Raw genomic sequence first — 16,491 nt, 5'->3', positions numbered from 1 at the left:
TATTTTAAGCTTGGTGATAGCTAAAAATGCATTCAAATATGTTCAAAAGCAATCTGAAGTCTCCTAAAAATGGGTGTTTAAAAGTATTCAAGAAAACAGTAAAAATGCAAATAATATTTGTCACATTATTGTAGGATATGGGACAAAAATGCTCATAAATTCAAAGAACCCTGCTGAGGCAAACTGCATTTCATTTAAATATGACATTATTTGGGAGTCATTAAAACAGGAATAATGTTTAGCGGTTGCATTGTAAAGGTTACTATGAGAAAACAGCAAAAGTTTGTCCATAGTAGAATGAGTGGTGCAAGCATAACACCCTTAATTTTAGTTGTTGTAGCTGTGCCATGGGAAATAAAAAGACTTAATGTAATTGATAATTCACTTCTGTAGAAATACTACAGTAAAAATAACGAGGAAGAACCTGTATTTGCAAGAACCTTGGTCCAATATTCTAATGTCCTTCATATACATTACAATGAGACCAATTTAAAAAACAAAAAGAAAAGGGTGCCAATAGTGACTGCTGACTTTCCATTCAGAAATGTCTTCATTCCTGAGAAAGAAGAAAGTATACCGTGCCTTGTGATTGCTACAAAATATATACAACTGCTCTCCTCCTTCCATTCAAACACCTTCCCTGATTTTTTTTTTTTTTTTTAATATGGAAATATAAACGCACTAATGGGACCTTTAGGCTACACAGAAGTGGGCTAATATGTTGGTTTTAATATAAAAAGCCTAACTCTCACAATTAAAAGTGTCCAACCTTGCTGAAGAGAGACGTTTTCTAGCTATAGCCATGAAGAACCTTCTGCAACTTGAGTTGAAAAGCTTTCATTTACGTGCACTTGCGTAAGTCTGTCTATACTCGCTTCTAAAAACATAGTGAAATAATGCTAAAAGACCCCCAAAACTCTGGAGTTGCCATTTTGAACCTCAAAGTGTTCCCTGCAGTCAATCAGCAGCATTAATTGCTGGTTATTTGTACATGGAAATCAAGATGTAGATGCACGCAGAGGCCTTGATTACACAGACATTTAGTCAGTGGCTTGACTATTGTGAGTAGTTTTTGGAGAAGCAATCAAATTAAGCATCCCATTAAACATCTGATGTAGGTAAATCAGCTCCCAGGTCTTAAAATTTGATCCATCTTGCTTTCCTCCATCTATTAGATTCATTTGTATTTGTAAAAATCAATCATGCACTTGCCTTAGTCTTGCTTTAATTCTGTCAATGAATTTAAACGCATCACATACAGCACTTTGATGTAGTTTAAATTCAGCTACGAAGACCCATTATGGTTCTGAGTTAAAATAATTCTGCGTCATGCCCCGTTAGACAGTGGCTTACCTGGAAGAGATGCGAGTCACCTGGACTGCCCATGAACTGGTTTCTCTTCCAACTCATGCTGTGTCTGTTCCCTTCCAATACGTATTGGGCCGCACAGTCCGAGGGGACAGAGAAAGGCGCTGGGATGTTAGACGACTCTTACTAACGAGGCAAAACTCCCTCAGACACGCACGCATTACTCCCCGAGTCGCCACCTTTGTCAGCAGCTATGGCCAAGCAGGGTTTTGGGGAGGACCCAGCAAAACACTCGCCAGCCAGGCACAGTTCTCACCTAGCGCCTTCGTTCAGAGCTCAGCATTGCTACTATTCAAAATATGTTTCTACTAAACGTCTTTTTTTTTGGTGGTAGTACAATCTGTACTACTATATTTTCCCACCTCTCAGATAAAATGCGTGGCCTTTCCTGAAGCTGTTCTGAATAGAAACCGGAATAACGCCAGCAGGCTTTTGCTGAAGACCTCCACAATGGGCCCAATCTGCATTGCACCACGCGGTATGCCATCTCCCGCAATCTTCATGTGGCCTACACCAATTTGTATTCATGTTATTTTCTTTGAGCTTGAAATTGATTTGTGATGTTCTCTCTGAAGGCTCACAATTTACATAGTTTGCCATTATTCCTGCGTCACACATTACTCCATGTCGTGGGCTAAATTCTTCGCCACAGAAGCGGTCAGGCGCGGGCTTAACTTTAAGCACAAGAGGTGCTATGGGAAGTCCCTGCTACTGCTCACATGCTATACTTAAGCATACGCTTATTTACTTTGTCGTGCAGTAGCCGATACCCAACATATCTTCTTGGAACAATTAAGAGTGGACGCACAATAATTGCAAGCAGAATCGGGTTTATTGTCTCTGCAGATTTGTGCTAATATACCAATGTCTCAAGGCATCACTTCATTTTCATAACAAGGAGGAGATTTAATTTCTGTGGATTTCTGTAAAAAGCAATTTGGAAACTTTGCAACAATGATATTGCTTCCCATAAATGCCAAATTGGTAAAAACATCATAAGAGGCAAACACAGCACATTCACAATATCATTTTTTCTATCTTAAGTACCAGCATTATTCAAAGACATTATACTGCTAAGTATCCAAATAATTCATTCATTTTAAGGATCAAAAGCATAATATTATTTTGTTAAATTAAGCTCTCTCTTTTCCAAATCCCTCTTTTCCACTTAAATTGAGGGAATAAAGGCATCTGAAAATGCCTCTACGCGTGAGGCTTTTATTTTCAGGTTTCAGGGTTTGTTCTGCTCTGGTTGGGGTGTGCACTTGCCTTCTTGCTGAGTACCAACACGCAAAAATAATTGCAATAATAATTGTACTTCCCTGCTTTGGGTCATAAACGAGCCTCAGGTATCATCACGTAGTTCCTACCTTCCATTGCTAGCAGGAAGGAGGAGGTTGGCAAGGGAAAACATCGCTTACCTTTAACTTACTGGCACCACTGTAATACAGTATCTCTCGTTAAAAAGAAATTGTAATAACTGAAAGTGACTGTTTAAAATGATAGCAAAGATCAAAAGTTCTGACTGTGGTAGGTTGCGGGGGGGCAGACAGCCCAGTTTTAAGCGCACCCCATTAATTGATGAACATCAGGGCTTTGTGGTCATTTAACGCTCCCTATAAATGAAGACTTGATAACAGTTATTGATCTCAGTTTTCCTGGAAGAGGATCCTTAGGCTCAGCAGTGAGCAGTTTTGCTTCTCTCGGTTCATAAATACAAGAATAAAGCTATTGCTCAAATGCCACCCTAACTGCAGAAAATGAAATAAAATTTCAATACAGTGTGGAAGCAATACAGGTGTATTTCCACAGGGTTTTTTGAGTAGATAGCCCAAGGTTAATATAATCTCAAATTTCCTTACGGAAAGTGCAGAATTGCCACAGCTGACCCCTGCTATCATTTGAAAATATTTTCTTAGTGAATGTCTGCTCAAACCATAGAAGTTATAATTTACTGTTCTTATTTATTTATTGAGCTTCCTTGTGTTACCATGGAACTTGAATACCTCTGAACATTAATGCGTTCAGCCTAACAACATACAAGATGGGACTACGAGCATCTCTGCTGCCCAGGCAAGCAGCTGAGACAGGGAATGGGGAGTGTTGGGTTGTTGCATCCCCAACACAACTGCGTCACAAGAAACAGCTGGAAACAGCTATCGTCTCTCCTGTCTTATTCTTTTGTCATTCAAAACTTTTCCCCATTTTCCTTCTCTCTAGCTTTTTCTCCTGCTATTGGCTCGTCAAATCAAAAGCTGATTTTGAAAACTTTGTGACGCTGCCAGAAGCACCTACATCACTGATAATATATTATCACACGATTTAAACAGAGAAAATTAATCCCCTCTCTCTCTTTCCATCTCCCCTTCCCCAAAATCAGAAAAACAATCTCTACATCTCCTGACCCCCAGTTCAGATTAAACCTGGATGTCGAAGAAGAGACCTAGAAAGAGGCGCACGTCCCTTCCAACGCGGATTTAAGGAGAAGCTACACAAGTAGATGAACTGTTGAACTCAGTCCTCTGTCTTAAAAATACATTTCATTGGGGTCGTTAATGCATGATATAAGTACCCAAAAGATGTAACAGAATTCTGAAAAATGAATTAAGGACGTATTGCCATCTCCAGCAAAATAATAAAAGTAGAGAGATTAAGAGGCAGCATATCTTTTTGAATTGTAAAATAGGTTTATAGGTCTTCTAATAACAACCTTTACTCAAACCTTACATAAATAGGCTTATATGATACAAATATTATGTGGGCTATGTGGAAACTACAAGGTCCCTAATCATGTTTAGGGATTACTTGACAGAACAGAGACATTTCATTCCTATTGGACCTAGGGATTACAGCAAAGAAACATCTAATATTCCATTTTTTAATTTCATGCATTTTTTATTTACCTTTAATGATGCTGTATATATTCATCATCCTGAAATATTAAAACAGTATGAAAAAAGTAATAAATTGGTGGAAAATTTAGGGAATGGGAATGCAACAGCACGCAAATCATACACTATCAAGTGCTTGATACACATTTAAAATTACTGCCTAGTACAGCAAAGCCAAATTCCTGGCAGATTTCTGAAGCGCAAAGTCACAATAAGAAGATCAGCAGAACAGACTGAAATAATAGAATATTCATCCCCCTAATCCATATGCAATTCTTTAGGGCTTTTTTTTAACAATGCATATGAGGTCTGACTGTATTCAGGATTTAAATAAGTTGTCTCTCTCTCTCTCTCTCTCCCTCACACACTCTCTCTCTCACTCCGTATTTTTGTTAAAAAAAAGTATATACAGTTATCATTTCTGCTCTACTGCACCCACATTGACAAGGTTACCACATCCTCTCACACCTCAGATGAAACAATAGCATTTTAAACAACAAAAGTGTTAAAAGAAATACATTTATTCATACCACTGAAACCTCCTGCAACAGCTTTTCCCAGTTATCCTGGGAAAGGGATTTTTTTCTTTAAAAATTTTTTTTAACTCTTTCCTACTTCATTCTAAATAATTACTGTTAATTTAAAGCAATTTCTCATGTAGTTATTGGCAATAAAATTTTGAAACCAGCATTAAATCTTTGAGATCATGCCTTGCTCTCCAGACAGATGTAATTTTAGATCTAGTATTGTATAAAGGGACAGAGACCTAGAGACAAGTAAATCATCACTCAAAAGACAGAAGCTGATGATAATAATGATACACGTAGAAAACGTGCGTGAGGATGGGTGATGGGGAGGTGTAGTATAAAACTTCCATTGCCATGCATGAGATTACTGAATTACTTTCAAGTAGTGCAAAGCTACAACTGAGTTATAGATGTTCTTCCAAATGGGAGCATGAAGAAATTCATACCCTATCATACAGACATACAAAGCCTGATCTTGAGATCAAGCAGGTTTTACACAGGTTTAACTCTCTGATTAGGCTGCAGAATATCAACACCACAGACGCATGATATAAAATGAGGATATAAAAAGAATGTATCCAAACATAAGACATTTGCAACAGTAATATGCACGTGGACTTGCTAAATAAAGGTGCCTACATGCGATAGTTAGGATGGCCACATGCAGAAAGCAGCTTTCACAACCATCACGACAGTTCTTGTCACAACTCTGTTAGTGAGGCGAAGGAGCACTAGGACGGGTGATGCTACATGGAAAGCCATCTGGTAAGTGAGAAAGAGCAGCCACATCCTGTCGAAACCTGAATACCTAAATGTAGCTACATCCTATTTGTAGTAACGGGTCTCACGAGAAATGGCCTGGGGTGTAGATTGCTGCTGAGCATTTACCAGGACTTTGGGTTTCTACCTGGTAAGGAACACGCTGCTGCAGCCCCCTTCAAATCATGCTCATGTGTTATTAGCCAAACTATGATATCAGTTAACATTGCTATTCAAATTGCAACGCTACTATTTTAATTCGATACAGACTAAACAAGCGATGTAAAACATATTTAATGAAAGGTTTTCTTTTTGGTATGGAACCTGCTTTTCTTTGGTAGGAACCTGATGTGATTTATGCAGCTGTGACACCAGTACCTGCCCATATCGTGGTGCCCATCTACTGACACAGAGTCCAAACTTATCGGTGGTTATTGCTTACAGATACCTAATAATTATGGATAGATTGGGGGGAAAAAAAAAAATCATAACCGTACTGAAACCAGCAGGAACAGTCAGGCAACAACAGGGCTAGAGTACATCCATCCTGTTTGTATATTTTGCTGGCATTCTTAGAAATGATTTGATCTGTACTAGTGAGAAAGGTGTGTTAAGTTGTATAAGGAAATAAAAGACAAATGAACATCAAACTTCTGCTAGAAAATATGATGAATAAACAGGGTCTATTAATGCACGCTGAACTTTGGAGAGAAAGCCTGATAGATGCCCTGCAGAGCTGCACTGGACCAGATCTGAATCTGAAAGGCACAGGTGGCAGGAGCTTTGTTGCAAACATACCACCGTTTTAAAAGACAGGCAATTAAGTAAAAGTACAAAGTACCATTTCATTTGGCGGGGGGGGGGGGGGGGGGGGGGGGGCGGAAGGCTAAAGGAGGAGGCAAGGATTTATCAGAGAGGAATAAAGAGCACCCAGTGAAAATTAGGGTATGCCTAAAATACATTAGTGCTACTCTCCCTTCGGCTATCCTGTATTTTACAGGACATAACACATGTCTATATGAGTCTTTGTTTCAGCAAAGACAGCAACTGTTTGTGACAGAGAAGGCTAGAAAAGAACAGGAAAGCTTTTGCCCAAATTTCAAAACTTTGTTCCAAAGCACACAGCTACTAAAGCTTTTCTACAAGTGTTTGTAAATACAGTAAATGCTTTTTAATGTGCACAAGGAATATTTTGTTTCCTTGCACTAATTCAGAGAAATGGTTCAACCACCTTCTTTACAAAGTTTCTAAGCAAGCAATGTGAGACATATATTTGGAATATGAAAGTTTAATCCTACTCATTAAAACATGACAAACTTATAATTAATTGAGAATGGAGTCAATAATGAGAACATCCTTCAACATAATGATGTTGGTACTATCAGCTTGTAATATGGGAATATGTTATAGAAAGTGAAGTACAATACGGAAAATTACAAGTCAGTTTAAAAAAAGAACAGTCAAAGTTTTTCCTTGGGTCCAATCTTTAAAACACAAATTTTAAATCCTCAAAAGTTACATTTTCCTGGTCATCAAATGAGATAATATATTACATTGTTTTCCTGTGATGAGAAATAATTCAAGGTCTTACATTGCCTGATTAATCTCACAACCAATATTTAGAAAAGGTTTCTCTTTGAGCTAATCACACTTGACAAAAGCAATCTTCAAACTATGCCACATTCACTGATTTGTAAGATCTCTCAAACTTGTGTTTTATTAAATGCAGTTTAAATTAGCAACAGCTCTAAATCCACCTGCTTATGATACCCTCTGAATCTCACAGACAGTACATGAGGTAGGTAAAAAGAAAACACATGCAAATCAAAATTATTAGGACAAACCTCTTTTTTTTTTTTTTTTTTTTTTTTTGAAGGATGCCATTTTAATTCTAAGATAGCACCCAGCTACATCCCTATTGCTCACATTATGTTGCATTTTGGGGGGGTAGTTGCTGATGGTATTCAGTTTACTTTTCTTCTGGAGTTAACTGCCTTGACCTTACTGGATAAGGTATGTCCAGTGATTCCTCCAAACAATGCCAATTTCTTTATACATAAGAAAGAGGATAACTTTCAATATATAATTTTAGGACGTTCTTAGGCTTTTGGTATCACAACAGTATCATTAGATTAAAGGACACTCCAGAAGAGCAATGTTGTGATGGTACAGCTGTTACCATGAGGACAACTGGTAGGGAAGCACTACAACACTGACCGGTTGGGAACACTGTGGAGAAGCATGTCAATACCATCCCAACGTTCACCTTCACTACCTGTTAGCGTTGGCAGTTTCCTTTCTTTCTGTGAGTGGTCATACACGCGTGAACAGGATTTTGCCATGGTTTGAGAACGTGTTTAAATGTGGTTGCCTGACTCCCAGCACGAAAAAAGATTCCCAAGTTAGCACAGCTGAGTGGATAGAAGAAAAATATAGGAGAGTTGTAAGTATCAATTTTCTACTGCAAATATTCCAAAAGGAAATCAGGTCTCCAGCTTATTCTTCCTCTCAAGTCACACCTAAGGTCTGGGTAAGTAAGTTTGAGCTACTGACTCCCCTTTATTTCCTCACGGTTGTGCGTGACGGAGATACCGTGTTTTAACATAGGCAATGTCTATGATCAAATAATATAATATAGTACAATATTCCGTTAACAAAGACTCACATGTATTAGAAGTTGCTAGTGCAAAGCTTTTTCAGACCGAAGGAAGGATATCCAAATATTGGGTAACACGCTCTGACTGGGAAGACTATCAGTGAGTTTCTCTATTTGTTTATATAAATGGGCCAATGCTTTTTAAAGCACTTCAGAGCACTTAACTAAAGCAAACAAGCACTTGAACTTTAAATATCTAGCAAGAGAAGCTATTGACAAGTATGACGTGACTTAGTAAATCCTAATATCTTTGCAACCTTTCATTCATACAGTCCCTTCATGAAGAGAAGCACCAGGCTTTCATCTCAACTTCAGCTCTACTGCAAGATACAGAGTGAGCAATCGCCTAGCCCTCTTCTATTTCTTTTTGTTAAAGCAACCTGCTTTATTTTCTCCTATAAGGAGATCCTGGGCCCACAGTAGTATTTGGAAAGCAGTTTCTGATTTTGAAATCTTATTCTCTCTCTTATTTGGCCTTTAAAGTAGGATTTTTCCATTCTATGAACCTCCTTTTTAATTCCTTGCTGTCCATGAGTAGCTAAGCCTTGATTTAGGAATATAACGTTTAGCAAACACCATCCTATTAATTCCTAACAGGTGAATAATGCTGTGGGAATAGCTTGCTATGCTCAGGAAAAGGGTGCCTTTGGTAAGTAGTCTTGTAACAGCGCAAGCCTCATGTGCATCTTTTAGGTCTTCATACTTATAATGCACTAGCTAGGGAGTGTATTATGTACAATCACACCGGTCATTTTCTGACCTAGATTGGCGTGATCTGATTCACATATACCTTTCTGCTGATAAATCAGCATCCAAATGAATAATTTGAAAGATTATTCTGTAGCTTTGGACAGTATTTTTGGGGGAAATGTCATGATTTCATGTGGGCCAAGTAACATACAACTTCGTAGCTGGACTCTGTCAAATCATGTTTGCTGTATGCTCTGAGAAACAGTACAGATTTATGTATTTTGAGGAAAGGCAGTTTTCAGAAGAATGCCACTGATGTATGCCAGTCCAGCTCGAGTATTAAGGTGGCCCTGAGAACCAAGAAGGTGGTGCTTAAAACAAGCTTTTCCATTCAGTAGCAGGTACATCTTATTCCTTAAAATCCTGCAGCGCATTTTGATTTTTATTTCTCTCTGAATGTGTTCCACTTGCAGTCTGCATAACGTGGTAGAAGAAAGGTGATAGAATAAACCTTTACTTTAACCTGGTCATTACCATCTTAGAGAAAGGAAATAAAGTATTTTTAAGCTATATTCTGAAGCTCATTAGCCACATTGGGATTTCAGTTTGCTAGTTTTAGGGGACATCGCATGTTCTGAAAGTGGTACTGGCTGTTTAGGATTTGTACTTGCTAGTCTGGTAATGAACATTCTTGAAACCCTATTTTGTTAGAAAAAAACCTCATAAATGCAGTTGAGAATATGAACTACTCCATGCCAAGGCCTCAGTCTACATACAGTTCCTAAAAGAAATAGGTTTGAAAATTCTTTGAAATGCCCTGTAAGTTATAATTGGGTTTTAATGTATAAAACGGCTGAATAATTTAAACGTTTGGAAAAGAAAACAGTCTTTCCTAGAGTTTATGAAGTGATAAGTCTACTTCTTAGAATAATTAACTATGAAGCCTGATTTCAAACATGAGTGTCTACTAGCATATGCTCTCCACTGCTGACACTAAGATCATACAGTTTTATCAAATTAATATTCCAGGGCCCGATTCTGATATTAAATCCCCATTCCTCACCTCCCCCTTGAGTAAGTGCCCTGGTTTCTACAGAAGTAATTTTACTTCCTAGTCTTAAACAAAAGTGAAATCAGGATTAAGCTCTACTCATGATGCATTTTGGTTTACTGAATGACACAAGTTAGATTTGTATGTATAGCATGCATACCATGACGTTCCCACTTGCAACTTAAATAAAATAAACAAGCCGAGAAAACTAGTAACATTCAAGGATAATACAATACTCATTCACTTAAAGAAAATTATTTAGTAGCAAATGCATTTTAGAAAGATGAAGTACAGCCAGGACAGCAAAAGCATGGTTTTGGGTAAGAATACCCCAAAATAATGTCGCATTTTAGAATAGTGATAAAACAAGACTATGACAAAAGAAAATGTAATTCAGTTTTGAACACACTGCAAATAAGTAACAAGATCTAATTATTTAGAAAGCCCCTCAAGATCCCATGGCTTTGGCAGAAATGAATTAAAGGGTGAAATTAAAGAACAGAACAAAAGCTTATATAAGATGAACTGAGAGAGAAAAAGAGACAAAAGCAGTGAAAAGAAACAGACCCAGGGAAAGTACTGGTCTACTTTATTCTAATAATAGAGTCATCAACAGAGTATCTGTACACACTAATGCCTAATTTGAGCATCCTGAATTCTGATCCTGATTTCCAGAGATGGCAACTACATATTAAAAAAAAAAATAATACTTAAATTGCTCATTACTAGAAATAGATTGATTTGCATGAGAAAGGTGCAGAGTTAGATTCCCATTTCATTTACAAATAGCAAGATCATAAAATGAAGTCTCAAAGTAAGTCCTAACTCCCAGGCTAACACTTCCCTCCTGTTGGTAACAGCATCGTTGCCCACGGGACCCGCGAAATAACACATACAGCTGCCACAGGGAAGAGGCAGTTTGAGTGAGCCCAGCAAAAACAGAACAAGGGTTTAGGAGATGAGCATAAGAATTTGCAATTCTGTTCAGTATTCAAAGACAAGCAAATAGAGAAACATCCAAGTGGGAAACACCATCAACAGTGAAAGGCCTGTCCATCTGAGCACCTGACAACACAGGTCAGGAGCAAATAGCTCAACCCAGTCAGAAGCTTGGGACTGTTCAGCAGAAGTGGAAGGATTTGCTCATGTGGAACAACTTCCAAAGCTGTGGTCATGCTCAACTTTTCTACTTCTCATTAGCTTTCCTCCCTTCAGCAAAACTTGCTGGTACACATGGTCAGCCGCTTTGTTTATTCTTAAGTACGTGAATGTAAAATGACCAAAGAAACATGAGTTTACCCTGGTAGAGAAGCTGATTGCCAGAGTAATCCAACATGGTGCATGTTGGGCACAAGAGATGATGGCTGATATTCCACAGTCAGCACATTTTTAACTGCTTGCTGGTTTTAGGTTTTAAATTGTTTACTAAATACTAACTTTAGCCATAGTTTGGGTTTTTTGGGGGGTGGGGGTGAGTGGGTGGTGTTAAAGTTAATCTAAGCAAATCACCAAGGTATTAGAAAAACAGCAGCTAATTTACCTGCTACTTTAGAGAATAGCTCAGGGGTCTAAATCATTGTTTTCCCATACTTCCAGCTCTACGCTAAACATTAGGTTGCCAGAATTGTCTTCATCCCCTGAACACTACATGTGAAAAACTCATATTTTTGTGTTCTAACGCTTTATCTAAGCATGGTTGCTTATAGAGTTAACAGCCACCTTAGCGTTCTTCAAAACCATACTGAAGTGCAAGATAGCCCTTTGTTTTGAAGGTAAGAGTTTGTTTTACCCAAAAAAGCAGCTTGTCAACTTCTAGGACCTTCAGCCACTAATCTCTCTCTCATCTGTTAGTGTCTAACATGTGTTTCCTTGTTTTAACTTACCAAACATTTACAGCAGCCAAAATGCATTTATTTAACATAACTAAAACGCCACCTCTGATCACCCTGGACTCTTGGAAAAGTTCAAGAGCAGGGCCAAAATCTGAAAGCTTAGCTTAAAGATTAAGCGTGAGCCATTGTGTGTCTGAAGCGATACGCTTCAGGAGGCAAACAACCCCCCCACTGCTGGCTGCAGTCTCCCACCACCCCCGGCAGCTCCTGGGTGCTTGTTCCACCAGACAAATCGCAGAGGAGAGGGAGCGAACCCCCTTTGTGGACTCACCATCCTTTTTTAGTCACATTCACTATGCATTGCATTAGAAAATCGTAACGGTGTTAAAATATTTTGGCAGGATTTGTTATGGCCAGATCACTCACTTCCTTTGGGACACACAAAGCCTCCTCTGGCAATGAAACAGCCCAAATGTCAGCAAATCCTATAGAACAGAAAACGGTCTTGTCAATGTAAAGCCTAAATGAATCTCCAATTAAACAAAACAAAACTCTATAACATAAAAATGTACATACAGAGAAATGAAACAACCTAGAAATGTTCACTTTTTATTAAGTTGGGGGTTTTTTCCCCCCACCCTCCAGAAACTTTTTAACAGCATTACAATGTATTCATCACAAGGTGCTATTAGAGCACAAGCTCACTCCAAGTGTTACCAATTCACGGACAGATTAGAGGGCACATTAATAACATAGTTAATATGAAGTGTTTAGAGCCTTTACGTCGGTGACAAATACGACTCAGCCAAATTTCCTGACCATTGAGGCCACGGAGGAACAATTTGGTAGATTTCATCAACAGTTCTAATTATGTTCCTGTCAAGTCGAGAACAAAGTAATCCATAACTGGGGGGCTGCTCGGAGACAGTGCCACGCGAGAGTAATTTATGCCCAAGACACAGGGCCCTCGCTGTAGTTAGTGTGCACAACGCTTGACTAACAAGTGGGTTCACAAAAAGGAATTTATTAGGGGAAACGCAGCCCTCCAGCTCCGGGCGGCTCATCAGGTGCAGGCTTAGGAGGAGTTACGAGGCAAAGTCTTCTCATTTATACAAGCAGCCGAAGTCCACGCTGGCCTCCACGGGTTTTAAAACGCGGGGTTTCAGCCCAGAGCGTGGCACGGGGCTTCTGCCGGAGCTAGGCGAGCCTGCGGCCAAGGCCAAGGTGCGACCCAGCGCTTTTAAAAAACATTTCAGTCCTTGGGACACCGGCAGTGCCGCCTCAGAGGCTGAGCGGTACCGATGCCCTTTTGCGATCCTATAAATAACACGCTAATGAAAGATGCAAAGGCATTATTAGTAACAGTAAACTAAAATGTCACAATACACGACGCATTTCTTACCACAGCCTGACTGGGAAACAAGCTGAGAAAGGGAAGGAGGGAGGGGGGGTAAACAGGGAGAAGCTGTCATGTAATTTTGAGTCATTTTCCACTGTGATCTATATTGGGACATGGCTTCTATCCTTTCAAACAGGATTGTTTTATATATGACACTCTTGCTGCATTTCACAAAAAGGTAGGAATGTCTCCCTAGCACTAGGAGAAGTGCAAAGCCTGGCAGTGGTCATTCTGGACCGGCTACTTGCATAACTAGTTAAGACATTAGAGAAAGTAAAACGATGCATTTCAAATGTAATTAAGAACAGTATCTGTAAACACAGGGAAAAATAACATCAGCAAAACTTAGATTCATGTGATAAATACAAAAAGCTTAATGGGTTTTAAAGCATAGTTTTCTGAAGGTAGCTGTGGGCATACACTGCTGTCAGCAGTTTTAGATTTTTATTTAACAAGACAAAAGACACAGAACTTTAAAAAAAGTCATTTTACAGCCCTTTCTTTGATGGTGAAGACACAAGCTTATAAAAGTGTTACCAGCTAACCAAAGCAGAAGCCTGCTTTAGAGGACGAAACATCAGCTCACATAAGGGGAATGCTCAGAGCGAGGACCTGTTTCAGAGACTGACTTGCCATGTGGCCCCGGGAAGGTCACTGCCTTCACCTACATTCCCAACTGGTAGAATGGGTGCAAATGTGTGAAGGCAAGGATGTTGCCCTCATGTGACATATCTTACCAATGGATTTTTGGCTGTACAAAAGTGTTACTAGCTTCACTGAACTATTGGTTTTACTTCACCTTTTAAATACGAGTTGAACACTGGCACAGAGTGAATGCAGAGCACAGTTGTGGAGCACTACATCAAAACCCTGAGCTTCTCCTTTCACACTCTAGTAAGGTTTCTTACTAAAATTTGCTTGAACCTGTAAATTCTCTGCTGTTAAGTGTAGGGAATTTCCCAGCATCTACTGAGTGGGATAGTATTAGTCTCGTGCAACCAAAGCTTTACAGAATTATGATTACTTGCACCCTTTGCATCCAAGAATAAAAAAAAAAAAAAACAACACTTTACAAGCATTGGTCGCTTAAGCTTCACAAGGGGGCAAAGAGGAAAGGGAAGGACACAGTCCCATTCTGCAGATGTGAAAAGAGAAACCTCTCTGGTAAATCAGACAGACAGTAATTCAGAAGCCAAGCAATGCCTGGACGTTATAATTCCCAGACTCGTGATTCAGTCACAAGACATGCTTCCTTTCCTGGTGAAATGTCATGCTGCCGCATGCTTCTGTTACAGAACACATCTTAACCAAGTGTAGCAAAAGCATGATGATCCCATTAAGTATCTAACATCTAATACCTTGTGAAAACTAATTTAGTGCTTTATCAAATCTCTAGTTTGTATGTAGAGCATAAACTGGCTACATTTGCTAATAGGGCAGATTGACCCATCCCATATATTATCAAACCACATCAAAGTCTGCTGGAGGACATAGCCTTAGCTACTTATTATCCCTTGCATTAACTCTCTCACTAGCTACTCGACCAATACATTTTCCTGTAATACATCTGTCATGATTTTGCAGAGAAATCAGCAATTCTGAACAGTGCAGCAGTTAGAGACAGATAACAGGACTAAACCCATCATGGTCGCCTGGCTTTCCAATCTACTGTTAATTGGCACAGACAGAAGCTCTTAGAGCTAGACTTGCACAACAGCATGCCACTGCCAGGCCCCAGAGATTCGGGCTCTTAGTTAGATTTGTATTTTTAGAGCTTTAGTCATTCACATGATTTCTTCACGATTTATTACGTACAAGAGAGAAATAAAGTTGGATGCCAACACCTTCAAATTTACAAGATTTTTTTTTTTTTTTTAGCATAAAAAAGGGTATCTTATGCAAGAGAACATGTGGCTTAGTAATCAGGAAAAAAGTTCTAGAACATTACTGATAATAATGTTAGCAATATTAGATCAAATGAGAACATCTTTCTTGGCTTGGATGCTGTGCAATCATATTCCCACGTGTTATATTTAGGGTCTTGTTTGTGACACTGTATAATGAATTATATATCTGAAGCCATGCTTTTAACTATCTGGAAACTTGCATATGTGGCTAATAGAGGGTTGGTTGGTTGGTTTGTTTTTAAATCACAGTTGCTACTGTTTTCTGTTAGACAGTGTTTGTCTTTGGACTTGGAAACCCTGAGCCATTGTACATGGGTCTCTTACTGACCTTTTCTGACCATTTGACTACCTATCATCACCGCAACTCAGAAGATAGTGCTAGAATATTTAAAAAAAAAAAAAAAAACACTAAAACATACTCTCTCTCCAAGAAGAAACCAAATCCACTCAATGGAAATAAAAGCTGTCTCTCTCACTTCGCATATGTGATTGTATATACTTCTGAAATATAATTATATCCCTCGTGCAACCCTAGTCATTCGCATTTAATTCTACAGCTTCATTTGTTTTCTCTATGTACAGTTTCTCAAGCACTGTTATCCTCTTTTCCCTTATAAATTCTGGCCCTCCATATCTTTAAACACTAATATAAACAAGTAAAAGGCATTGGGGGGGGGTATTATTAGAAGTTTTGTAGTTTCTTGGTGATCCAAGATTCCATTAATGATAGGTCATTTTTAACCCAGAGAATATTAAAAACTGCTTACAGCCCAGCTGTGGTTTAGCATCACCAACTCAGGCCGATACAGAGAGTATTCTACTGGGTAAAACTTCTAATAAGTAAACTTCTAGCTAGGAGGGGTTAAATTAGATTGGGAAAAAAAAAAAAAACCCACAAACAAAAAACCCCACCCAAAAAACCAAAACCAAAACAAAAGAAAAAGTGCACAGTGAGTTAAAACATCACAATTCTACATTACTGAATTGAACTGCAAGTCTTTGGAGCTTTATCCCCCCCCCCCTTCCCTCTGTATTTTTCTTCTTCTGTTTTTATGTTGAAATCACAGGAACTACGCAGCCTAGCAAGGCTGTAATCACTCAGCAGGAACCTGGCACAAGCACAATGCAACCACCAGCCAGGCAGCAGGAAAATGAAGGAAATCTCTCTCTCCCTCCCCCCTAGATTTCTTAAAAGGGGCTCGGCGTGAATGAATCTTCCCGGTAGCCACCAACAATTTCTTATTCCTTCCGAGCAATCATCAATTTCAGCATCAAGTGGTTTAGTAGCTCTACAACTGGTAGTGGCAGCGGAGTAAGCCCAGCATGCAAACGTTTTGGCTAATTTAAAACCCTTGTGCTGCCGAATCAAACATGACAAGACAACAGTAAAAAGAGAGGCTATTATCCCAAA

General features: G+C 39.0%; 1 protein-coding gene across 14 annotated transcripts in view; it reads right to left on the bottom strand.

The window, feature by feature from the left end:
- ESRRG (estrogen related receptor gamma) overlaps nucleotides 1-16,491 on the bottom strand; it is a 407,255-nt gene that overhangs the window by 222,735 nt on the left and 168,029 nt on the right. For 4 of the 14 annotated variants that reach the window (XM_052805607.1, XM_052805616.1, XM_052805617.1 and 1 more), the window contains one exon: nucleotides 12,201-12,259. The exons of 8 other annotated variants lie outside the window; for them this stretch is intronic. In XM_052805607.1, coding sequence (XP_052661567.1) covers nucleotides 12,201-12,259 — 59 coding nt within the window. Of the gene's footprint in view, nucleotides 1-12,105; nucleotides 12,260-16,491 lie in introns of all 14 variants that reach the window. 2 more of the 14 variants (XM_052805611.1, XM_052805612.1) reach the window with 1 other exon arrangement.

The sequence above is a fragment of the Harpia harpyja genome, chromosome 13, assembly GCF_026419915.1.
Source record: "Harpia harpyja isolate bHarHar1 chromosome 13, bHarHar1 primary haplotype, whole genome shotgun sequence".
Taxonomy (NCBI): Eukaryota; Metazoa; Chordata; class Aves; order Accipitriformes; family Accipitridae; genus Harpia; species Harpia harpyja.
The sequence above is the reverse complement of the archived record's forward strand: the minus strand, read 5'-3'. Positions and strand labels throughout refer to the sequence as shown.